The 25,308-nt window shown below is 39.8% G+C and overlaps 1 protein-coding gene across 2 annotated transcripts in view; it reads right to left on the bottom strand.

The window, feature by feature from the left end:
• The window catches only part of pacsin1b (protein kinase C and casein kinase substrate in neurons 1b), a 30,135-nt gene extending 5,216 nt beyond the window's left edge, over positions 1-24,919 (bottom strand). The window contains exons 1-5 of one of the 2 annotated variants that reach the window (XM_028576211.1): positions 24,774-24,919; positions 14,509-14,596; positions 5,756-5,882; positions 1,037-1,193; positions 694-929 (exon numbers count right to left, since the gene is read on the bottom strand). In XM_028576211.1, coding sequence (XP_028432012.1) covers positions 694-929; positions 1,037-1,193; positions 5,756-5,815 — 453 coding nt within the window. In that variant the 5' untranslated portion in view covers positions 5,816-5,882; positions 14,509-14,596; positions 24,774-24,919. The remainder of the gene's footprint in view (positions 1-693; positions 930-1,036; positions 1,194-5,755; positions 5,883-14,508; positions 14,597-24,773) is intronic. The other variant, XM_028576210.1, reaches the window with a different exon arrangement.
• Positions 24,920-25,308: the final 389 nt, after the last annotated feature.

The raw sequence follows: 25,308 nt of genomic DNA on the forward strand, positions 1-25,308 counted from the left end.
AAATAAAGGAGGGCTACAACTGCAACTAATGATTATTTTCACAACTGACTAATCTGACCATTGTTTTATTACTTAGAAAATGTTAGAAAATTGTGAAAAATGCTCATCATCACAATTCCCTAAAGCCAAAGTTGATGATACTAAATTGCTCGTTTTGCTCGACCAATAGTCCAAAACCTAAACATATTCAGTTTATTATCACATTAGACACCAGAAAAGCTACAAATCCTCACAATTTGGAAGCTAAAACTAAGGAATGTTTGGCATTTTTGGTTAAAAAATGATTTTAATGATTGACCAATAATCAAAGTACAGTAGTTGATGATTATTTTTCTGCTGATCAACAAATCATTTAATCTGTAAAGTAAAGATGACAGGATAAAATATTCTAATACAATTAATGGTTAATTATTTATAAAAGTGTTTCATGATAAGTGACTACAGAACGTAGTTGTAAAAACTCTCTTAATTGTGAAAACATTTATAATTTTCTGTAATGCTGACAGCAAAAGTGACATAAAGGGTCTGTCATTTGTGCTCATGTCACTAAAAAAAAAGCACCTGTTCTCACAACGACTGTTTTCAAATGTAATTCATGTGATAATGTGAGTTCAGTGTCTTTGGGCGGTCTGAAGACAGGTCCACTTGGTTTTTACATTGATGGATGAGATAATAGAAACCACACTTCCTTACCTCTTTTAGCTTTTTGGCCCAGGGTTTCTGGGCCTTCTTGAAACCCTCGTCTGCCTCTTTGGTTTCCTTGAATCCTCCCATCATCTGTTTGTGGTACAAGTCTTTCTGCCAGTTCTTCACTTTCTCAAAGTCCTCGTTGATCAGGTTGTTTTTCACTTCCTGGTGAAGTTCGCTCACCTTCTCGGCCTCCGTCATCACCCCCATCCAAGCTCGCTCTACTGTGCCATACTGAGGCCCTGGTGGAGGACAAATCAATTAGATAAAAAAAAAGAACCACACAGATTGTTTTATTGAAAAAACAATATCTGAATTTGCATAATATGAGTGTAAAAGAAATGGTTACCTTTGTCTACTAGCTGTCTCCACCTCTTAGACCACTCGGTCAGTTGTTGTGCGTAGGCTTTCTCAATTTTGGCACGCTCCTGGATGCAGTTCATCAGGTCGTTGCAGAGCCGGTGACCATCGTCAATCCGCTTCACTGTACGTTTGTAGTTCCCAACCTCACATAAAAACAATGTCTCAAGTTACTTTCAGTGCTTCTTTTTCTCAGAAATGTAAAGTATTCAAATGTATAACACTGTTACTATCAAGTTAGCCTACTGAAAACATTTAAAACTGTTTTCATGTTTGGAAATGTAAACTCCAGGCTTCATGTCGAATTTGAAATTGACAACAGATGGCAGGTGGTACGTTGTTACCAGGCAAAGGTGCTTTAAACTAAAACCCCTATCAATGGGAAATGAACCCGCCCATACCCATGCTGATTGGTCATTATGCAAGGATCGTCTATTACACCAGTGGATCTTAGATTAGACACCACCAGAAGATGACAAAAGCAGCTCAGTGGTTAGCAGTGCTGCCTCACAGCACTAAAACAGTAGGCACTGCTAAGTACTAAGTTCGATCCCAGGGCAGATGTGTTTGCATGTTCTGCCTGTGTTTGTGTGGGTATCCTCCTAGTGTTCCAGTTTCCTCCCAGCATGGACATATATATATATGCTGTTCATGCTAGGTAACTCCTGTCATTGCCCTAAGCAGTTAGGATGGGTTTATGTGTGTGTAAAATATGTACTTGGCAAATAAAGGATGTATTATAGATGACTTAAAGAAGATAGCTAACGCCAAAACAGGCGATTCAATCTCCATAAAATATAGTTTTTTTCATCTCAGTCAACAGTGATTCTCATTGGAAATGTTTTATTACAGTATCAGCAGGACATTTTATTACATTATCGGTCAAGTTATTACATAATTGGGTTTTATTAAATTTTAGATCATGTTAAGTGCAAATTGTATTACTTTTTTAGAAAGTTATTAAATTATTGGGTGCTACAGTCCTCTTGTCTGTAGTTGGTGTAAATGATCTGCTAATTACAACAACAAAGTGGCAGTTTCTCATTATTGACTGTCATGACTGAAGATGGCATGATTCGTATTATGTTTCTAAGACAATTGCTGTATACTGTACTGCTGTTATGGAGGATCACTGTGTAAGGTGCCACCTTTAAAAAGGAACTCAGCCTGTGGTGCATTGAATAGGCAGGAGGGAACAGCAGGGAAGACACTGCTGGTGTGAGTGGACCTATGCAGTGAAAGCAGGGGGTGCGTTAATGTCATATAATCTACAACTCTGCATGGACACGGGAGCAGCAACCTCCCAGTGAGCTGTTAGCTTTGCCCAGAGACAGAGTGAGAGAAAGGGGCTAAAATCCCACATTACTGCAAACATTTTACAACTTTGTGAAAGCGACTGCATCTTTGCTGAATGTGTAATAGGTGTTTACCTAATACCTCACCCTGAAAATGACACTCAACAAATCTCAAACGTGGACAAAATGAAAGCAGCCTGGGGGACAAATGATGTATTGCACACCAGCACTCTGCTTCAGCCGAGTCAGCGATCAGCAGGCAGCACTGCAGCAGCTAAAGCAATGAGTGGCTGTGATGTAGTGACTTTGTGCTGGAAACAGGCAGCGTTGCTGCTCCAGCTGATTGCTGGTCGGGGAGACATGATGAGGATAAAACACAGCCAAGTCTGAGAGGAAATTGACCAACGTTTTCTGTCTCAAATACTTGCTGAGTCCATCCATCATACATACTGCGTGCAGCAACATGATAGTCAATATTATCCATAACCGTAGCTTAAGATGTGTGAAACTTTTTTCCTGGTTTGAACACCATGAACAAGCTCTCATTTTTAATGAATGGACTTCTGGGAACTTGTTGCTCAAATGGCTTAGGACTGTCCGTCCACAGGAATGGTTGTTGTGGATGTAATCATGGACGAGAAACCCAGTACAACAAACTGTCATCTAGAGCTAAAACAATAAATCAATTATTGACAAGGCAGAGACGGTGAAATTGTGCAGTTTAAATAGACCTCCAAATTAAGGGGGTGTGTTTGGTAAATGATACAGAGAGTGAAGTGCGTCACGTGTGTGTACAGCAGTGCAGCTTGAGTTGACTGCCTGAACTAGCATCAGTGTTGGGGAGTAACGGAATACATGTAACGGCGTTACGTATTCAGAATACAAATTATGAGTAACTGTATTCCGTTACAGTTACAATTTAAATAGTTGGTATTTAGAATACAGTTACATTGTTAAAATCAATGGATTACATGACGATACTTCTCTGTTTCACGAGTTTATTCACTCTGAATAAATTAAGGCAACTTAATGCATTTTCCAGAAGCCCCGATATGAAATAGAAAAAAATAGCTATTTGCGTGATAGTCACAATGGAGTCGGAACCGGCACGACAGAGCCAGGGCAGCAATACGTTTCTATCTTGGAAATTCAAACACGATTTCACATTAAAGAACGAACAGGGAGAATGAAATAGCTAACTGTGCCGTTTAGCCTCTGCTTGCCAGCAACCAACCTCCTTTCAGCGTCCAAATTACTCCACTTCCAACCTGAAGAAGCATCGTAAAGTAAGTTATTTTTTTAATTAGCCAAGGGTAGTCGTCTGCTGTAGTTTTACTGGTCACCTTGCTATTTTAACATTGACGTGCGACTTTACATTCTCCTAGGTGCTGATTTACTAGCTCCAGAGCCGTTTAAAGACTGACTAGCCCCGTTTGACATGCTAACTAACGTTAGCTAAAATTAGCTCATGGTAAATTAGACCTCGGTAAGATTTTTGTAGTATGCAGTTCGGGACTATCAATACAATAATCTATCTGCTTGTTCAGGTACACATTCAGCTGGTTGGAATAAAAAGAACACACCATTATAGGCCTGTTTAGTAAGCTGGATGTGATAGCCGCATTCCTACACTTATAAAACGCAATTCAATGTGGAAGTAATCCTGAAGTAATCCAAGTATTCAGATTGAGTAACGTAACGGAATACGTTACAAATTACATTTGTGGGCATGTATTCTGTATTCTGTAACGAAATACGTTTTGAAAGTATCCTTCCCAACACTGACTAGCAAGCAGGCATCGCACCATTTATTGTTACTTGCAACCCCACTATCATTCATCTATGAACCTGTCACCAAAACTCAAATAGTATTTGCAAATAGTTGGTTTAGATATATTAACGTGTCAGAAAATATTTGGTCCCATGTAAGACCGTAAGTACCAGAATTCTTTTAGCAATCAGCTGATGTGAAATTAACAATTAAAAACCCCACCTGTTACACTAACAGGCTTATTAACAAAGGCTCAAACTTGCAAGACAATTAGGTTATGATACAGAGAATGATTCAGCTTCAACTAAAATGTTTAATTTGGCAATATCAGCATGACAGCATGAAAGCAGGTGGTGATAAATGGTGCTTACAGTGTCATATCTAATAAGAGCTGTAGCAGAAGTCAGTGTCACCTCAGTGTCATCCATAGATGAAAAAATGGTTAGCAATTATTGGTGAGAAGTCCCTGATAGTTACACTGAGAGAGCAACCACGGTACGGGCTTAACCATAGTCGTAAATCATTTGCTTTTTAATTGTTGCACTTATTGTAACACTTGCATAACAGATGGTTAAGCTGGCTTGGTGAACTCAATTAGAAATAATGGCACTTAAACGTAACCGTCCATCATTATGCTGAGTGATTCAAAGTGAATGTCACCAACAGATCTGTGCTGGCTCAGAGACCAGGTGCTCAGTAAGTGATCACTATTGATAAATTGTTTGTAGAATTGAGTGTTTATGTGTGAATCTGTGCCTATCAACTGTGTGATAAACTAGGCCTCGGATCTTTCCTCTCAGCTCTCAGATGAAGCAGGTTCAGCGAGAGTTCATCACTAAGCTGTGTCAATTCCCAGTTACTCTCTTAGAAAGGAATCTGTGTCTTAACAGTTGTTTGACTGTATATTTAAACAGAAAATGTCCATTAAACGTGATTCACAGTTGTATTTCTGTTTATTTACATTTCAAATTTCAGCAGTAAGTAATTGTGTAGGAAAATTAACAACGTGCACGTTTTATTGGATGTATAGTAGTTTAAAATGTTTGGGTTGGTCATGTGTTCCACATGTGAATTTTTGTTGGATATCACTAATGCTAACTTACTTAATGAGCTATTCACAACACCGGTATTGTAAATTAATAACCAGGACTTGGATTAGCGAGCGTAAAAAAAGTAATTGAAAAGCCTTAAAAAAAAAAAATGTATTAAAGAACTGATTTCTTTTCAGAAATTTACTAACTGAGCAGCTTTGTACGGTATGAGAGAATTTTGAATAACAGAAAATGTTCCATGTTTTTACTGTAGATACACACCAAAAGTTCTGTTTTTAGTTTAGGGACAAAGTCTGGTTAATGAGCTGCCAGTACTTTTTCTGTCATTTTACCGATTTCTTTTTTAGAGTGGTGGTGATGGATCAGTGGATATGACACATGCCTTTGGTGTGGGAGATCTGGGTTCGATTCCCACTGTGATACATCGACCAATGTGCAAGACACTTAACCCCTAGTTGCTCCAGAGGCGTGTGACCTCTGCTATATAGCAATTGTAAGTCGCTTTGGATAAAAGCGTCAGCTAAATAACATGTAATGTAATGTAAAGAGTGTAGGTTTAATCTGACAAAGACTGTTCACTGCTGTCTCACCTCCCAGAAGCTGTCTGTGGTCTCCTCCTGGCTGGCGGACTCGTCGTAGGCTCCAGACATGGTCTCCAGATTTGGCAGGATGGCTTCAGGCTGTGGCGGTCTGCAGCAGAGTCACGCTCCTCATGCACTGTGAGAGAAGACGAGCACAGAGGAGGGGACACACAGAGACTGTGAGAAGTAATAACAGTCTGCCGAATGTTTTTCGATTAATCATCTTAAAATCTCTAGAAATGCCTTTCACAATTTCCTAAAGCCCAAGATGACGGCTTCAAGTTGCTTATTTTGCCAGTCAAACAAGCCAAACCCCAAATATATTCAGTTTATCATTCAAAACACAGCACAGCAGAACATTATCACAATTGATGCCTGGCATTTTTATCAGTAAACAATTACTTAAACAATTCAATCATTCCTAATTTTCTTTCAAACGACAAATGGACTAATCCATAAACTGTTAGCTTTAGCTGCATTTTTAAATTGATGATTAAAAGAAATGCCCCTCATAATATTAGAGAGCCCAAGGTAATGTCTTCAAATAATTGTTTTATACTGTATAACCGACAGCCTCAAAACACATTTATATAAAATGGAGAAAGTAGTATTGAATGAAGTATTTTTGTTTGATTGAATTGCTGTTCTGTCAATCAAACAGTTGCTTCAGCTCTAATAACTTTCACAACTTTGAAACACATACTGTAGAACATACAGCTAAATAAGCTAATAATACACATTTGTACAGTCCAAAACTAAACGTGACAACATCGATGATGACCATCAGGGGAAATCAAAGTTCACCACCCGAGCATTTTACTTTACACACACTGTTATCAGGTAGGCTCAGGTACGTACAAAACCACCCTAACACACCTGTTTCTCTCTCTACTCCTCTGAGATGATTACGTCAATATGCAATGACTGGCAATTATCAGTCTTTTTATCATCTACTTACCCAGTTTCTGTCAAAACAACTCAGCCTAATGGCAGAGTAATCTTCCATCATTCTAGACAACTAACATAATCGCAAGGCCACGCTGGAACACATTAATGCTGCTGCAGAAATGAATAGCTGTGACCTGACTGCTAATGATGACTCACGCTGAAATTAGGGCACAACATGAGTGGAAGAAGAGAGAAAATCTAAATGATCCATCTATCAATCCATCCATCTATCCATGGATGGAATGCTGAACGGGCCTACCGGGCACAGGCAAAGGGGTTCAAGGGGTTCTTGTTGGAAAGTCAATCAAATGACTACAAAGACACACAAAAATGCAAAATGAGAAGCAAAACAACCACAACCAGACACAAAATGACCATGAAGAGAAGCAAAATGACCACAAATGGACGCAAAACAACTAGAGAGATAATGCAACATGACTTCAGAGATGCAAAATGACACGCATAACAACCACAACAACTACAAAAAGATGCCAGCGGACTACGGAGAGACGGAAACGACCACAGAGAAGCCGAAAACGATCACAAAGAGAAGCCACGAACACAACGACACAAAGCAAATACAGAGAAATGCAAAACGACCACTAGGGAGATACAAGCTTTTGTCTGAGGCCCATTGTCTAAAATCTGTCCATGTGTCTCTCTATCTGCACAGGGACTGATTATTACAACAAACCAGCAAATAGAACAGTATAAGTAGGCAGTGATCTATGTCTAATGATGTCTCAGTGAATGTAGACCCTCAGCATATTAAATGAAGACACAGACAGACTGAAAACATTATCCTGGTGCTACAGCTGCCTCATCAGTGCCACGCTCACCTCCACATGCTCAGGTTCAGTTCACAGCCCACATTGCAATTTGAAAAGGGACTGCACGGATCACACAGCACACTGATATGATGAGGGGCTTCAAGTAAGAGGTAATTAGCCGCTGAGTTTTGTTACAGCTTCATAAACCCTAGTCGAAGAGAGCCGCTGATATATTTTGCCATCTCCAATTCCTGACCCTAAACTTTTGACTGACCGTAACTTTTTAGGTCCATTCAATAGAAGAAAAAACAAAAATTAGTAATTTGATTTTAGGTTAAAAAAGGGTCATTTGTGTTGTTTTACATCATTTGTTAGGCACCGTCATTCAAGATGGGCTTACAGTAAAGGACTAGGCTTTTAGCCCATTTCCAAACAAATTACATATTGCTCGTACCACCACATTTTGGTGTAAATGTTATCATCAACTTGAGTGAGACTTAAAACTTGATTAAAAAAGTGAAGCAATGCTTAGTTGCACTTAGCGCCTCCATTGTAGATTTGGGGAAATGCGGAGTACGGCAAAACAACATTTAGAACAAGCAGCGCCAGCCTAATAAAGCTTCCCAAATGAATTTCTCTCTTTTCAGTCTCTACTAGTCGGACCGAAAGTAAACAACATAAAGTCACCCGTTGGATTAGTTATAATCTGCACAGGGATCTCTGGGAGAACCCACACGAAGTGGTGAAGGTTAGCATGGCCCATAGTCAGAATGGACAAAATTATGCAAATATGACACTGGTTGAAAAATCACTACCCCCACTATGATATGATATGCTATGACAAAGATAACAAAGCCCAGACATGTTTACTTGATGATATGATATTTGCATAAGCATTAATCAAGGAAGAAAAAAAGATAGATTACACAAAATAAGAAGTAGGATATGCAGGTGTGCAGGTGTGGTGGGAGCTACAAACAAACAGAAACACAGATCAAGGTTAGAAGCAAGGAGAGAATGCAAATGAACTGCTATTTGATAGCGCAGTGAAATGCCAGCTAAAGCTACAAACAGGTTTCACTGAGCCTCTGCTGGAATACAAAATACCAATAAACAGATACTGTGAAGGCATTTGATAAAGGTTTGTTCTGTGATGTTGTAATGATGCATCGTTTGTTATAGGTCATTTTCAACCAACGTATGCTGAGAATGAGTCACCTAACCTCAGAATGAATAACAAACGTATGTTAAAGGAATAGTTGAACATTTTGCTTTCTTGCCAAGGGTTACATGAGAAGGTTGATACCACTCTCATGTCTGTACGGTAAATATTAAGTTACAGCCAGCAGCCAGATAGCTTAGCTTAGCACAAAGACTTAAAAACAGGGAAACTGCTAGACAAGGCTCTGGCCAAAAGACTATAAAGGACTATTTCTTGGCTAGGAGCAGTGGTTACCTGGCAACCTCATATAATATATAATGCCCCGTTTATATACTTTGTTTTTTGTACGGATTACACAAATGAGATATAACATTTTAATTAACAAGCTTAAGAGGAGCTGGTTGTCAAATTTTGTTACCTTTGGACAGACCCGCCATCCCCTGTTTCCAGTCTTTATGCTAAGCTAATCAGCTGCTGGCTGTAGCCTCACATTTAGTGCACAGACATGAGAATGCCAAACTATTTCTTTAAGACACAGTAATGAAACAATAAAAACAGAGAAAATGTGGTTGCAAAAACCGTTGATTTCTTCTCAAAGTCAACATTAAAGCAACACTATGTAACTTTTCCCGCGTCGGTCCCCTTACAGGTTGGACGCGGAATTCTCCATTACATTATATTGTCCAGTTCATTCGAACTACAGATCCACTACCAGATCTGGCAAACTGGCGTAATGTAATGTAATGGACAATTCCGCTTCCAACCTGTAGGGGGACCGAAGCGGGAAAAGTTACCTAGTGTTGCTTTAAGAATCCCAATTTGATTGGTCACAAACATTTATAAAACATCATGAGACTGTTCCAGGTCAACACTGTCTATGCAGTCTATATTTATGTCTTATGGCCTTCTCTAACTGAGACCACCAGCTGATTAGAAATTGGCAACTAGATGATTGCCTTATAATTAACAAAAACAAAATCTCAGGATTTGATGCAGAAGAGACACGAAACAATAGAAAGAGAAAAGGCAGTGATGTGTTTTGATAGGAGGCCAGGGGGAGGGGTGAGAGCTGCATGGGTATTTGGGTCAACCATGGACCAGTGGATGGAGCAACACTTTTGACAATGAAGGGCAGAGATAAAATGACAGAGGGAAGTGAAGGAAACTCCAAAATCCCAAATCCAGTTAATTGAGGGGAAATTCCACGGTGGTCGATCACAACGGCTTCGGGAAAAACAAACGCCTCGGCCGGATGCAGCATGGCGCATGGCATGAGTGGGTGTTTATCACGCTGAGTTAATCCATTAGCTGCATGCCGAGAGGGGGCTTTTGTTCAGGGGAGCCCTTTGCTCGGCTCGCAGAAAGGCAGATCTCAGTGTAAGAAAACAGCCACTGACTAGCTTCTTCCACTTTTTTGTTTTGCCAAAGCCAACCAGTAGAGATGAAACTAAGACATACGTAGATAATGACATCAATCTGCCTGTATTTGTAATTTAAAGTGCACTAGTGAGTTATTTATTGTAGCCAGACAAACAATACCTACCCACCCACACACCCACACACACATACCCAAACATTGGCAGCGCCCTCCAAGGTTTAGTCACCATCAAATTGATTCATTCTTCACTCTTCTTCTCCTCTTTTGTCAGTACACTGTGCAGTCTCAGTCAAAGATCCACATCCTCACAGACAAGCAATGAGACTAAAAGAGCATCATTGGGAATCCCCATCCCTCTAAAACGCAAGTACACAGGCACCAAAAAGCACCACAACTCGCAGCGCAGCCAGCCGGTAGCATCAACACTTTAAGAGAGTCAGAGCCCAAGACAAAGACCGTCAAACACACCCGGCCGGAGCGAGAGAGAACACAGTCCCCCCGCCACAGCAACAAAAGCTTACCCCCAGTCCTCCGTTAACAGCGGCTAAGGCTACAGCTAGGAGAAAAGAGACACGTGGCCTCCTCCGGCAGTCAGCCCCTCTCCTCCTCGCCTCCTCTTCTCCCCCTCCTGTTGGCCTATTGTTGCTCTGCACTGTCCGACGTCCTCTCTGACTGACTGAGCCACGAAGCATCAGCGTGCAGAGCAGGAGAAGAGGAGCACTGATCTGTGATCTGAGATCTTCCAGTAGCACTGTGCAGAAAGACACTGTGTGTATGGGTTTCTCAATGAGTGAGGGATAATCCTGTGGTGCTTTGCTTGAATGGCTCAGACAGAGCAGCAGGGCAGAGGGAGGGAGAGGGAGAGAAAAGGGGGGTGAAGGTGGGCTGCCGCTGCTGCTGAACACTGTGGATGCTGTAGTGTGGATGTGTGAGGTGTTTAATGATGAGCCTTTGGTGGAACTGGGCATAATGGAGACACTTGAATGGCTCCCCAAAAGCAGCACACACTAGGTAATATTACTGAATATATTAGTCATATATATATATATATATATTTTATTTTCTAAAATGCTGGGATGTGAATGCTACATTCACACCTGTTTTTTCAGGTCGTAAAGATACCTGTCTACAAATGCTTAAACAAAAGGAATTTTTGGTTTTAAATATTATTTTGGCTCTGGTGCATCAGGATCAGGAGAGCAACTGATGCAGCCCGGTCTGCTAAGTTTCAGCTAGTTAAACTTCTGTTCTGAGTCTGTCCTTCTCTCTGTGATGATACAGATCGACTCTACAGAGACAACGATGACATTTAAAATTTCGGTTCACTTAGTTTGACTTTGAGGGTGTGGACATATTCTGAGGAGGAAGGGAAGAACAAAGTAAAAGAAGTAAAAGATTGAATGAGAGAATGTTTTTAAAGACTTTGGTCCAGTGGTCCAGATAATAAGAGGCTCCATTTCAACAGACCACAAATTCCTTTCAGTAGGCTCCAGTAAAGCACAGGCAGGGTGGGGCCTAACTAACGGGAGATTCCGACAATATTAAGCAGAGCATATGAAGGGTGAAGGTGACTCTAGGGTAGATAAACGTAAACTGTTCTGAATTTGCATGAAGTGCCAGAGGGCAGGTCTGTGCTGTTGACATGGCAGCCATAAACTGATTAATAATTAGACAACTTGTCATAAAGTTAGTTAAGCTCTACAGTGACGTAGCCTATGTCAGGGTAAACTGCAGAGCCAAATGCAATACATTCATATATTCGTTCATCACAAATGTTACAATAACGCATGTAGAAAGTAGTTTATCCTCTTACCATACCAACACCTCACATACACAAGCACAGTTATTATCCAAGGCATCCGGGTGTGTTTGAAAACCAGTAGAACAAGAGATTGAGACCTATTTCACAGACTGGGCTGCACCTCGATCACCCTGCCAGCGGAACTGACATGATGTCAATGTCTGATGGCCCGACTGTCACGATGAAACAAGGCCCACAGAGAGCAGAGTGGACCAGTGTGTGTATCTGCTGAGTGTTCAGCTGTGTGTGGAGTGTTGACTTGTGAACAGGACAGGTGAGGTGAGGGTGATGAGTAGGACATGGTGAAAAGACCGAGCTACAGTCATAATATGTGCTCTTGCACTGGTAGTGCTGAGTATCGTACAAAGATTTTCAATACGGGCGCCCGGATAACGCAGTTGGTAGAGCGGGCGCCCATATATAGAGGTTTACTCCTCGATGCAGCAGGCCCGGGTTCGACTCCGACCTGCGGCCCTTTGCTGCATGTCATTCCCCCATCCATATAAACAGACACACATTTACTGTATCTGTCACTGGAGCTGCCCTCTGAGCATGGTCCAAAATTAGCACCATCTACTAGCCAAATGCTGGTCAAAATGCAAGTGGCTGGTAGATTTGCTTCATTACTCACTAGTCATTTGGCTGGTGAACAAAAAAAAACTTAATTTTGGACCCTGCCTCTGAGCATACCTCCTGTATGGTGAGATCTTGACCACATTATTCAAATGCAGCACTTTTTCTCTCCCTTGGGACAAACTGCGTTGCTGCTGCTGCCCTCATCACATTCAAGTCCTATATATAGAACCCCATTCATCAATAATTCACACTGCTGTAAACAGATAGATGAGATGACCAACCTGACTCACGTGGAGAAACTCTTTAAGGTTTGATGTAATCTCAAATCGCTGTCGAGACAATTGGATTATAAAACAAAGGGAGATCGATACAAGAGAGCAGCACTACAACAGGGGACAACTTTGTGTATAAAGTGTTTTACACCTTGAGTACAGTTTGGATAACTCCCAACAGCACAAAAGACATCTACACGTGTACTGCAAACTAAAGCCCAGATATCTTATGTTATTTTGCAAACGGAAATACATTCTTCTCGAGTTTAATATCACCGCTGACATTCCCTGGGAAAAAAACACGAGCCCTACAAAGCATCCTGACGTCCCAGCTGCAAACATGAGTGCTGCAGGTAAACAAAATGTGAATGAACAAAGACAATCTGTAGCCGCCCTCGATAAGGAAACCTCGGTAACCCTCAGCAGCCCTGGTGGTATCGCTTAGTCAGCAGCAGAGGATTGTAGTTGTGCAATTCCCCGGTACAAATATGTGTAGCTGTATCTGTCAGCTGAGTAGTAGTCAAACACATGCAAAAAAAAGTTTTGATGCTGCATCCAAACAAATAAAAAGTGAAACAATAGAATGCGCTTGTAGAAATATTTCAGGCAGCCAACAACGATTTGTCAAAACCTCCGTAGAATAACTGAAACTCATTCCTGTTTCTCTACAATATTCACGATCGTTAATAATACAGAAGTCATGGACACAAACAGACTTAAGCACGGGACACACAGGGCCGAAAATCGTCCGTTGGACAGTCTGGCGAGGTCAGTGACTCAAATCTGTTCGGTGTGTCCCGTGCCGTCGTCCGTCTGAGGGGCTGTTGGCGTTCATTTTGGCCGACCTGACATGTTCAGTCGGCGGCAGGGCAGTCGGGACTCACCCGGAAATGACGAGCGGAATGAGCGTGATTAGGGTCTCTCAAAATCTGATGAAAATCTTTTAAACTGACCTTTGTTGAGCTGAAATGAAGACCGATTCAGCAACTGCATGGCCTATTTCTCGCTTAAAATGTTCTCAGAAACATGTTGCAGTGAACTATTTTAGTACAATATGAAATCGTATTCTGAACGGCCGCCATGATAGTCTGGCTTTGAATTTCCGGAGAAAACAAACCCATGTGACGCGTTCGTCCAATCAGCTGCCGGTTTTCATTTTTTGGGCAACAATACAGATTAGCGCCGCTTGCTGTTATGGAGACATATTACGTCTCGTCTCTTTGGTGTGTTCTGAGGCACTTTTTGGACCAACGCGGGGAGACTGATCATTTCGACTGGCTTTTCTGCTGAGGGTCGGCCGTCTGGTTGGTGTGTAAGCAGCTTTAAACACCTACAATAGTCCTCTTTTTAGCTACTAGCAGAACACACTCATAACTCAGACCAAACTGTCAGTGGTCAAATTGTATTATGGGTAATGTGCCAGGTTTTGACAAGGAAGAAGAATGCATGGAATAAAAAAGCCGATATCTTTGGTTCTGCTACATTGATTTTGATCCTTTTTGTGAGTCTGACAACATTATAGGAGTGCAATGCTTTATCAGTGGAGCACTCTTTTCAAACCCATACCTTTAATTAGATTAGGCAAGGATCAAGGTCCGTGTGTAGGCCTACTTAATCTAAGATGACGTTCTTGTCTTTTTTTTTTTTACCATGACCCGTTTAAAATAACACTAAATACACACACACAAAACACCATAATTAATTCATTGAAGTTAGAATTAATCTTCTGTTATAGGAGAGCTAAAAACTACTGGAAAAAAGCTCACAACTACATATTCAGCTTCACAACTACAAGTATACAACTATAAGGTCTAAAAGTCGCCATGTTATTACAGATCAGAGCAGTTTACTGAACCTGGTCTGTCCTCTCTGCAGCCGCTCAGTCCTCAACAGCGTCACTCCAAGTCATTTCTGACAGCTTTCAGGTGAACTGGCATCTGAAACTTAGAGTCAAAGAGCGTCACCACTCAGCTGCAACCATGACACATCCTGCGGTCAAGCACGCCCTTTCCACACACACACACACACACACACACGCGCGCACACTGAACTTTGACATATCCCTGAGAAGACACACCAGGCCATCAATAATTAGCTAGGGAGGGAGCACGGGAGGGTGGACACTTGAGGGCTCTCCCTTGTCACACACATTGATTAGACAGGTGCCATGTTGTCGGGCAATTCAGAGACAGACCGATAGAGAGGACAAAAGTTACTCATCGCAAAGTTAAAGAAGGCAGACAGGAAGTACTAGAGGGAGGAGACGGCCACACAGGTGGGTAGATAAAGCCGGCTCTGTGGAGGACAGACAGGGATGAGTCAACATCGGGGTATCAGGTCAGCCGTGCTGCATCCTCGCAATAAATACAGATTGGCTGATGTCCAGTGAATGACACGTGTGGAGAATGAATAGACTGAGTGTCTTTCAGCTGAAGGAAACCATGTCTGAGGCCAATATTAAAATTTAATGATGCATGTATATGAATAAAATAATACTCTCAAAATAACAAATTATCTTGGGAGGACACCATTTGAGAGCATAATAAATGCCTCAACATTTCAATACACAAAGCTCTTTTGTTATTTAGTGTGATTCTGTGAATGAAAAGAATCAGAGCAGGCAGGTGTGTAAGTCAAGAAAGACTCAAATAAAGCCAGATGTCCATTCACACAGACAGATGCTCATCTCCCTATTATATGCAATCTGTGTATCGTCTAATCAGGTTTCTCCCTGTGGGGCTTAACCATTTGACCCCGGTGTTATATCCCATTATTGCAGGAAGTAATATATGACCCCCCCGTGCAGGCAAAAGAAGAACTGAAAGGGCTGCAGGTCTGGTATAGAAAACGCAATCTTATAATTGAGGCTGTGTTCATGATCTACCACTTCACCCTAAAATATTTAAGAATATTTTCATTATTTATAATATTTGTATTTTAGTTATTCAATTTGTGAATACTTACTGTTTTTTTTCTCAACAAGTGCTTATACATGCATACAACTAACAAAATGTGACTAAAATAACAGCACTAGAACATTGTCTCTATTTTTGTGACAATAACGAGATGTTTTATTTTGTGAGCTTTAGAGGTTTTGGTAAGCACATTTTAAAAATAATCTTTGGTCAGAGCCATGCTAGCTGTTTCCCCCTGCTTTCAGCCTTTATGCTAAGCTAACCATCTCCTGGCTCCAGCTTCATTTTTTACGGACAAATGACATTGACTTTCTCATCTCACTTTCTGTAACAATAAACATATTCTTCAAAATGTCAAACTAGTATTCCGTTAACTCTGCTGAGATAACCAATACCTTGCTCAAGCTGCAGAGCTCCAGTCACATAATCTGACATTATATTATTATATTATATTAAATGAAAAATGCTTGAAATGCAATTAGGGCTGGGCGATATGGAGAAAATCAAATATCACGATATTTTTGACCAAACACCTCGATATCGATACCCCAACCATATTGTAGCATTGACTATTGGTGCTTTTGGGCATTTTTGATAAATAATCATCAGTAATAATGTATATAATGTCTAAGTGGGTAAAGGCAAATAATAGAACAGTTACAACAGTCTGGTAAGTTCAGAAAAGTACATCACTTTACTGTAATGCAGCCTTTAAAACCAGGAAAAGACAACATCTATGCCATATTACAATATCCAAAATCTAAGACCATATCTAGTCTCATATCACAATATTGATTTAATATTGATAAATTGCCCAGCTCTACATGCAATGGAAGTATAGGAATTCAATTAATTCAATGCAAATCAAAAAGAAAAAGTTAATGCTTTTAGATGTAGTTAACGAAACAATCACCACAAGCTCCATTTATTGGCTGTTCTGGAGCTTTCCATCCTCTCACACAAGCTTCCTCAGCAGCTGTCATGGATTTGCACAAGTGTAAATGAACGTTTTTCCGGTGGCTTAAAAACCACAAACTGAGACTGAACGTTCACTGTTGACATTGGAAACAGAGACTTACTGATATCATTTTAGTTTCACTTCACATTTACTGTAGAGTGAGGGAATTATACCCAGACACAGACTTTGGCCTACTGGTTGTCTCAGATTAAAGAGGGAATAAAACATGCCTGCAAAATTTGTATGTGCATGCATGGTTGTGGAATACCATTTAATATTCTGTTAAAAGATTTTAATCAATACTCCAGGACAAATGTGAAGGACCTCTGGGCTCTCCATCCCAGTTTCTTTGTAATCAATAACCTTTGTTTTTTTTTCACTGCTCAGTGCAGTCACTGTGATGGAGTTTATTAAAGCCCCTGGTTCAGCTGCTAGAGTGCACACACTGAAGCTGATACAGGGCAGGAATATGGAAGTGACTCACTCAAAGAAAAAAGACAGTGCAGCTGCTAAAAGCTTTGAGAGCCACACACACACACACAAACACACACACACGCACACACAAAAACACAAACACAGAAAGCCTCTGTTGTTGTATGAATGTGAACTCCTCTGGGCCAGAGGCTATGGCTGTTAGAAGTGAGATCCACTGAGAGGAAACACTCAGTGATGCAGCAGGCAGTATGTAGGCGGCTGTTCAGCCAGCAAAGTGAAAACAGCTTTTCCAGGTATAAAGATTCCTGTTTATTTGTTGAATAAGCAGGCAACACCTTGTAGTAGGGCTGGGCGATAGGGAGAAACTCAGATATCACGATATTCTAAACCAAATACCTCGATATCGATATTGCGGCGATATTCTAGGGTTGACAATTGGTGCTCTAACGAAATATCTTCACACTTAGATTTTAGATAATCATCAGTAATGTGGATATAATGTCTAAGTGGGGAAAAGGCAAATAATAGAACAGCTAGAACAGTCTGGTAAGTTCAGAAAAGTACATCACTTTACTGTAATGCAGCCTTTAAAACCAGCAAAAGACAACACTTATGTCATATCACGATATTACAATATCCAAAATCTAAGACAATATCTAGTCTCATATCATGATATCGATATAATATCGATATATTGCCCAGCCCTACCTTGTAGCAAACACACACTCAAATACACCCATACAGAAACAATCTGTACTACGATTAGTCAATTAATTAAGCAACTAAGAATTTAAATATAGATACAGTATATACAGATTTGGTAATCAATTAATTGTTTCAGTCATTGTTCTCATAAAAATGCAAAATATTCTCTGGTTCAAGCTTCTCGAATGTGATTATTTGCTGCTGTTCTTTGTCATATATACATTTGGGTTTTGGAGTGATTGTTAGAGAAAATGAGGATTCTGAAAATGTTAATTTGGGCTCAGATAAATTAAAATAGTTATAAAAATAGACACGTTTCACTATTTCCTGACAATTTATAGACAAAATGATACCAAGATGACAATAGTTTGCAACCCGAAGAAAATGGCAGCAATTTAACTGTTTTAACTTAAGTTTGAAAGTTCACCATTTTAAATCCTAAACAATTACTCAATTAATCAGAAAAAACAATGGACAGGTTAACCAATAAACTACAATTAACTGCTCTTCAGATCTCTGCAGGGTAAATCCAGACAGCTAGCTAGACTATCTGTCCAATCTGAGTTTTCTGTTGCTTGACTAAAACAACCTTTGAACGTAGAAATGTTCCACCAAAACAAGTTCCTTCCCGAGGCTATTTAGCAGCGGCACCGTGGCTCCTTTTGGCGCTTAGCGCCACACATGACGATTGTGATTGGTTTAAAGAAATGCCAATAAACCAGAGCACGTTTTTCTCCCATCCCGGAATGCTGTGTGGACTAGCCAGACCTTCCTCCACAGCGCTGTGGAGGAAGGTTTGGCAATGCGAGACTACCTGAAGCTCAATATCAGCAAAACCAATGAGCTGGTAATGGACGACCAGAGGAACAGAATATGGAACAAGAATGGGATAAAGATATGGGATACCTCAGACTATCAGACAGCCCAACAAGCACTTTAAATGTACATTTTTATAAATTCTGTATTGTATTTATGTATTGTATTTTATATTGTATTATATTGTATTTATTGTATTGTACTAGGCAGGTATGAGCACTGTAATTTCCATTTTTAAGGATGAAATAAATTTGACTTTGACTTTGACTTTGATGAGGTAATAGTGAGCTTGACTTTTGACCTCCAAAATCGAAATGGATGTTTGAGCCAAATTTCTTCCTCCAGGCGTTCCTGAGATATCGCTTTCACATGAACAGGACAGACGGACAACCCGAAAACATAATGCCTGTGGCCACGGCTGTCACCTACGTGGAGGCATAACAACAACTTCCTAAAGCCAACTGCTTTCTGAAATTGTCATTTTTTACTATTATCTACATTTTAGAGACCAAATGACTAATATATTAATTGACAAATAAGATCTGCAGATTAATCAATAATTAAAATAAATGTTAGCTGCAGCCCTACTTCAAACATGCACGACTCACTGCTCCACGGCCATCACACAGACGCCATTTTTAACAAACCCTGTCGCCATGGCAACACCAAGCCCTTTTCATTACTCCTCTTTTGGCTCTAAAGCACTTCACTGACACAATAAATCGGACACGCTTGTGCCTCAGAGGAGCAAAGCAAACCTGCGGCCAACACCCTCTAATAGCCTCTTCTTGTTGCTCTTAAGCTGTTTGTAATGTACCATCTACAGCTGAGGCGCCCCAGAGATACAAAGTGAGTGATTACATACGTGGGAAAGTGGAAGCATGCACATCACATAATGCAAATTCACAACCACTTATCCCACGGCACATACTTTACTCAATAAAAACTTTGACTCTCTCTGATTTACATTAAACTAGCCTAATATGAAATATTAGCAATCCTACAGCCATGCAACACTTGCTTCCAGCCTTTTTGGGTTGTGACCCCTTGAAAAAAAGAAGCAATATCTACCTCAACGAAGGTTAGGGCACTTTGTGTCAACAGTTGAGAGTTTTGAGCAGTTCAACAAAACAGTGATTATTCTAGAGCTGCAAAGATTAATCAATTAGCTGTCAACTCTTAAATTAATCGCCAACTATTTTGATAATCAATTAGTCGGTTTGAGTACATTTTTAAGACAAAAGTAAAAATTCTTTGATTCCAGCTTCTTATATGTGAACATTTTGTAGTTTCTTCTCTCTTCTGTTACAGTAAACTGAATATCTTTGAGTTGTGGACAAAACAAGACATTTGAGGACGTCATCTTGGGCTTTTGGGAAACACTGATCCACATTTTTCACCATTTTCTGACATTTTAGAGACTAAACAACTTCTCGATTAATCGAGAAAAAAATCAAACAGATTAATCGACTATGAAAATAATCGTTAGTTGCAGCCCTAGATTATTCCTTCTAAAATATTTAGTTTTGAAGGATTTTAGAAACTAGAAATGGTCAGCAAAAACAATAAAGAGAAAGTCAAGAAAGGTAAATATAATATGGTATTTCATTTTGTGACCCCTTGGATTTATCTTGGGGCCCCGTGACCCCCAGGTTGGGAACTAGAGAGTGATCTTCAGAGGTGATGCAACTAATGATTAGGCCAATTTTTTTCTTGAGTAACTGATTCATCTTGGGTGCAACTAATGATGATTTTCTCAATTAATTGTATAATCTGCCGATTATTTTCTCAATTAATCAATGAATTGTTTCGACTATAAAACGTCCATCACAATATCCTAAAGCCCAACGTGATTATTTTTTATTTTGTCTGAGCAACAGTGCACAACCAAAAAGTATTTGATTTACCATAATGGGAGACAGAGAAAAGCACAACATTTTCACATTGGGGCACGTGGAAATCAAAGTCAAAGTTTTTTGCTTGGAAATTACTTAAAGAATTAATTGATTATCGAAATAGTTGCTGATTAATTATCTGTAGATGAACTAATCGACATTGCAGCTCTAGATTCTTTATTTCATTAGAAAATGTCACAAAAATAATGACAAACGCCCATCACAGTTTCCTGAAACCTAAGGTGAAGCATTTAAATAGCTCGTCTTGTCCAACCAACAGTCCAAACCCAAAGATATTCTGGATCCAATCACACAAGACAAAGGAAAAAAGCAAATCCTCACAATCAGGAACCTGGAACTAGATAACACTTAACAATTTTGCTTGAAAAATTACTTTGAATGATCAACAGATTATTATTTTTGTCTATCCATCCCTCCATCCCTCCATCCATTTGAGGTAAAACGTTTTTGAAAAGTCAATTTCCTAAACAAATCTTAGGACCGTCTATGTGTTCATGAATGTATCATCAGGCAGGGCCGCACCTCTTGTTAAAAGAGCTGCATGGGTGGCCGGTTGGTTCAGTGGGTAGAGCAGGCGCACATATACTAAGAGGCTTATGCCTCGATGCAGAGGTCCAGGGTTCGAGTCCGACCTGTGACGATTTCCTGCGTGTCTTCCCCCTCTCTCTCCACTTTCTCACCTAGCTGTCCTATCGATTAAAGGTGGAAAAGAAAAAAAGAGCTGCATGGCCGGACTGTGTTGGCATGAAGCCGTTGCTGGTCTGCACCGTGCAGCCTGCTGGTTAGATTCTGCTGATTCAGCATCTCTTCTACAGGCACTGTGCAGCAGAGTCAGACGGTACATCGGGAATGTATAATCAGTGTCTGGGAAGATGCTTCCAGAACACCTCATACATAACACAATTCCCAGTTAAATATAGTAGATTTGCCTTTCATGACTGATTTGCTGAATCAGCTTTGGGTGAAAACTGGGAACTTTTTTTGGAACTCTAAACTAACAAACTTCTAAACCAAACAGGTACACCCAGATAAATGCTATGCATGGATTATTTATAACCAGGAATTTTGTCGAGCTGAAATGATTAAACAAAAGGTCAATCGACAGAAAAATTATCTGCAACCCCTTTTCCATGATCATTGAAGAATTCAGACATTAAAATAAAATAGCTGAGTAAATAGAGAGATTTCGCACATAGCCTTAGACTTCAATTATAAAGTGAATATCTTTGGGTTTCTGACTGTTGGTTGGTCAAAACAAGCTTTTAAATTTAAAGCCATCCCCATTCTGGGAAATTGTGATTTTTAATCATTTTTTAGACAGAACAATTAATGGGTTAATCAAGAAAACAATCAACAGACAAATAGTTGTTAGTTTCAGTCCTTGACATTTGAAATCCAAAAATATTATTGTTTAACATACCTCCACAGTTCAGGCAGTTGCACAACACAGCATGCCCTGGTATGTAATGACAGCTCTGTCCTTGCAACCCCCCCGGGCCTTTAAGGAAATACAGCCTGCCTTTCTGCATGATCCCCTGTGAGGATCCTATCACAGACTCAAATTACCTTACAGTTCAGGCCAAAGCCAAAGCCCTGCTCTCATACAATGAGTCCCTGACCATGTAACAAAACATAGGAAGCTTTAAGATGATCCTTTCCATTCATGGGTGTAAATTATTGATTTGAGTGTCCGTCCATAGAGATTCGATACAGTATAGCTTTAAAAAGATGCTCCAAATCTGCTCATTCAGATAGCTTCAGCAGTAGTAAGTAACTTTAAAACAACTGTAACTTACTGTGTTGTGGTAATTCTCAGAGGAACTAAGATTACATTTTAATCTTAATTGCATTGATCCAAAACTCAGACATAGATGGAAAGGCTTAGGATGTCTGAAGCTATATTCTTGGTGACCAAGGCAAAAGGGACTAATAGAAAAGAATAGGTTTAATTGCTTTTAATCAACTAACGTCAGGCGGGGCTAGTGGGCACCAGATGTGACATGTCAAGCTTGTAAGGGAAAATGGAAATTGGAAGCAAACAGTGGTGTCTATGCCCACTGGGAATAACATGGTCAAAATCTATTGAACAGATAAAGAAAAGACAGACTTGGGGTTTAGTAGCCAAAGTAATTACATTAGCAATGACGGCTCATTTGTCATTGCTCCTACAAAAACAGAGAGGAGTTAAACTGGGTGCCGCAAATCAAATGAGTGTCTCTTATTTGTCACATGAATTAATCCAATTAGGCACTCATTCTAATAAAAGCCCTTTAACATGTGTCCACTCATGCCTCCCCCTCTCTCTCTCTCTCTCTCTCTCTCTCTCTCTCTCTCTGTCTAAATTACCCTCAGCTATGATATTGCTATGAAATTCAACACTGAATTAGTAGGTCAGAAACTTGTGCATATGATTAATTCTCCAAACTAAATAAACCACATAATTATGCTTGAATGACCCTCAAAAATCTAACTAGCGCAACTTTTACTTTAATAATAATTTGTATTCCTTTTGTAGTTCATGGTAAAACATTCTACACTCACAATATATTCCTCAGTATTCAGTCCCTGCAAATGATCCCCTCATAAAGCATATCTGTGTTTGTTTAGGCTTTGCTGGTTGATGGATTTGATGGTCAGAAATGAGTTGAGATCATTTCCTCATAACAAACCACGTAGGGGGCAGAGGATCTCTACTCTTGTTGACAGCAAAAACACTGAGTGAGAATAACCATTATTCAACCATTATTTTTCTGAATAACAAATTCATGGTCATATTGCGTGTTTTGTCCAACTTACAGTGTAGAATGATTACAAAACAGAGAAAAGCATAAAATCCTCAACTTTAAGAAGCTGGAACCCTCGCCATTTTTGCTTGATAAATTATTTAAGTGACTAAGCAATTATTAACACTGTTGTTGATTAATTAGTAATTAATCAACTGATCATTTCAGCACTAGTGAAAATGAGATGAAATGTACAGTAATCAGGCTGACAATCTTTTTGTCCAGCACATGATAGGTGATGATACTCTAGATTACTCTGCTGCAAATACTACTCAGTTTAACAGATGCAAATATACTGAGTACTACATAATACTACATGTACTTGGTCAGGCTGACAATCTCCCGCATACAGAAAATGACAGTATCAGTCTGTTGGAAAGTCTACAGACAAATAAAGTGACTTTTAAGGTATTTCCACCAAGTTGGGAGACTTCAAAGCAGCAGAGGACGAGATTTCCTAACCTTTAGCCATGCGTCAAAAACATTGGATCCTACACTTCCCAAAATACAACTCAAGAGCATCTTCTGAAGACCTGGTAAATGCCCACTTCTTTCAAACTTCACACCTCCAATTTAGGACACATTGTACATGTGTGGTCAGAGTCAAAGCTGAGACAACCCTGATATTGTTGTAAGACTCAATAGAAAAAGAAAAAGCTCCTCCAGAGCTACAGAAGACACTAATGTTACTAATGTTTTTACAGGCTGAGCAGTGAGTCCAGTAAACGGAACTTCACGTGTAAACAGCGGAGTGGTCCTTTAAGACATGAGAAAGAACACAATGTTTTTTGAATGAATTGACTTCTGTTAAAGGTATATAGGCGACATCAAACTTTTGCTTTAGATGGTATTCAATTTGATATCTACAGATTAGAGATGCACAGTGTCCAGCATCCTGCTGTACTTAACTGTACTGTATTGTAGGCCTAGTGTATGCACGATGCAGCAGAGTTCAGAACCGTGGACAGAGCTCCCAGATCAGAGTCTGGCTCACATGGAGGTCAGCAGTTCTGATCTGATTTACCACCAGCTGCTCTCCAATGATAAATCAAAGAAATGTGCTGGTCTGGAGGAAGAACTGGCTCTCTCCGCAGGGACGATTTTTTTTATTTAGACATCCCTCCCTGCCCTCTGCTGCTGCGTCTCTCACTGCATCTTCTGCACATGCATCTCCCACTGAATGCTGTTAAATGTATTCTCTTATGTCAAACTGTAAACGTATTTTATATAGAACCTGATCCTTTTGGATTTTAAATGAGTGTCAAGAAAGCATGCAGGAGTGCAGACTGGCAGTGGTTCAAGTTGCCAGCACTTCATCACACAACTGCAGGTTTTTATGATGCAAACAGAGATGCTATGCAATAAACTTCCTTCTCAAAACAATTAACTTTTAATGCTATGGACTTTAATTTAGTCTCAGCAAGACCATCAGGGAGTGAAAACGTCTGTTCTCACGGTTCTCACCGATATTAGCTAGATACAACGGTTCAGCAATAATAACTATAAATTAAGCTACTTTATTCACAACAAACTTAAGCTAGCTGTTACTAACGGGAAGGCTACGTGGTTATAAAACATTAAGAATAACGTACCGAAGAGAAATTTTAGTCCAGCCTTTTTGAATATTTGTAAAATGTAATCATTGTCTTCATCAGCAGAGACAGCCTCCGTTAGATCGCCTGTGCGTTAGCTCGATATATCGCTGGAAGGAGCTGCCAGATGGGGGATGGACATTAAGAACAAAATAACTTCCGGAAAGCGCTTTCAAAATAAACGTTTAACGAGGGAACGACCGTTTCATCCATGGGAACGACAGGAGGAGATGTATGCTTGAAAAAAAAGGGGATATATACATAAAACATATTAAAGAAAATATATAAAATAATACAATATAGAAAAAGATTTAAAAAATAAAGAATGAATGAAATAAAAGAATAAAATCAACGAATAAAACAGACTCATCATAACTAACTAGGAATACAAAAATAAAACTCAGTGTATGTCCGCTAGCTACCTAATATTAAACAGACTCAGAAACCGGTTTATTGCCCAGGAGGTTTCCACAGCAAGGAATTTGCCCAGAAAACAGGTACTGCAAGAGTCAAGAATCATAAAAAAATTACAGAA

The sequence above is a fragment of the Perca flavescens genome, chromosome 4 (genome assembly GCF_004354835.1).
Source record: "Perca flavescens isolate YP-PL-M2 chromosome 4, PFLA_1.0, whole genome shotgun sequence".
In the NCBI taxonomy this organism is placed as follows: domain Eukaryota; kingdom Metazoa; phylum Chordata; class Actinopteri; order Perciformes; family Percidae; genus Perca; species Perca flavescens.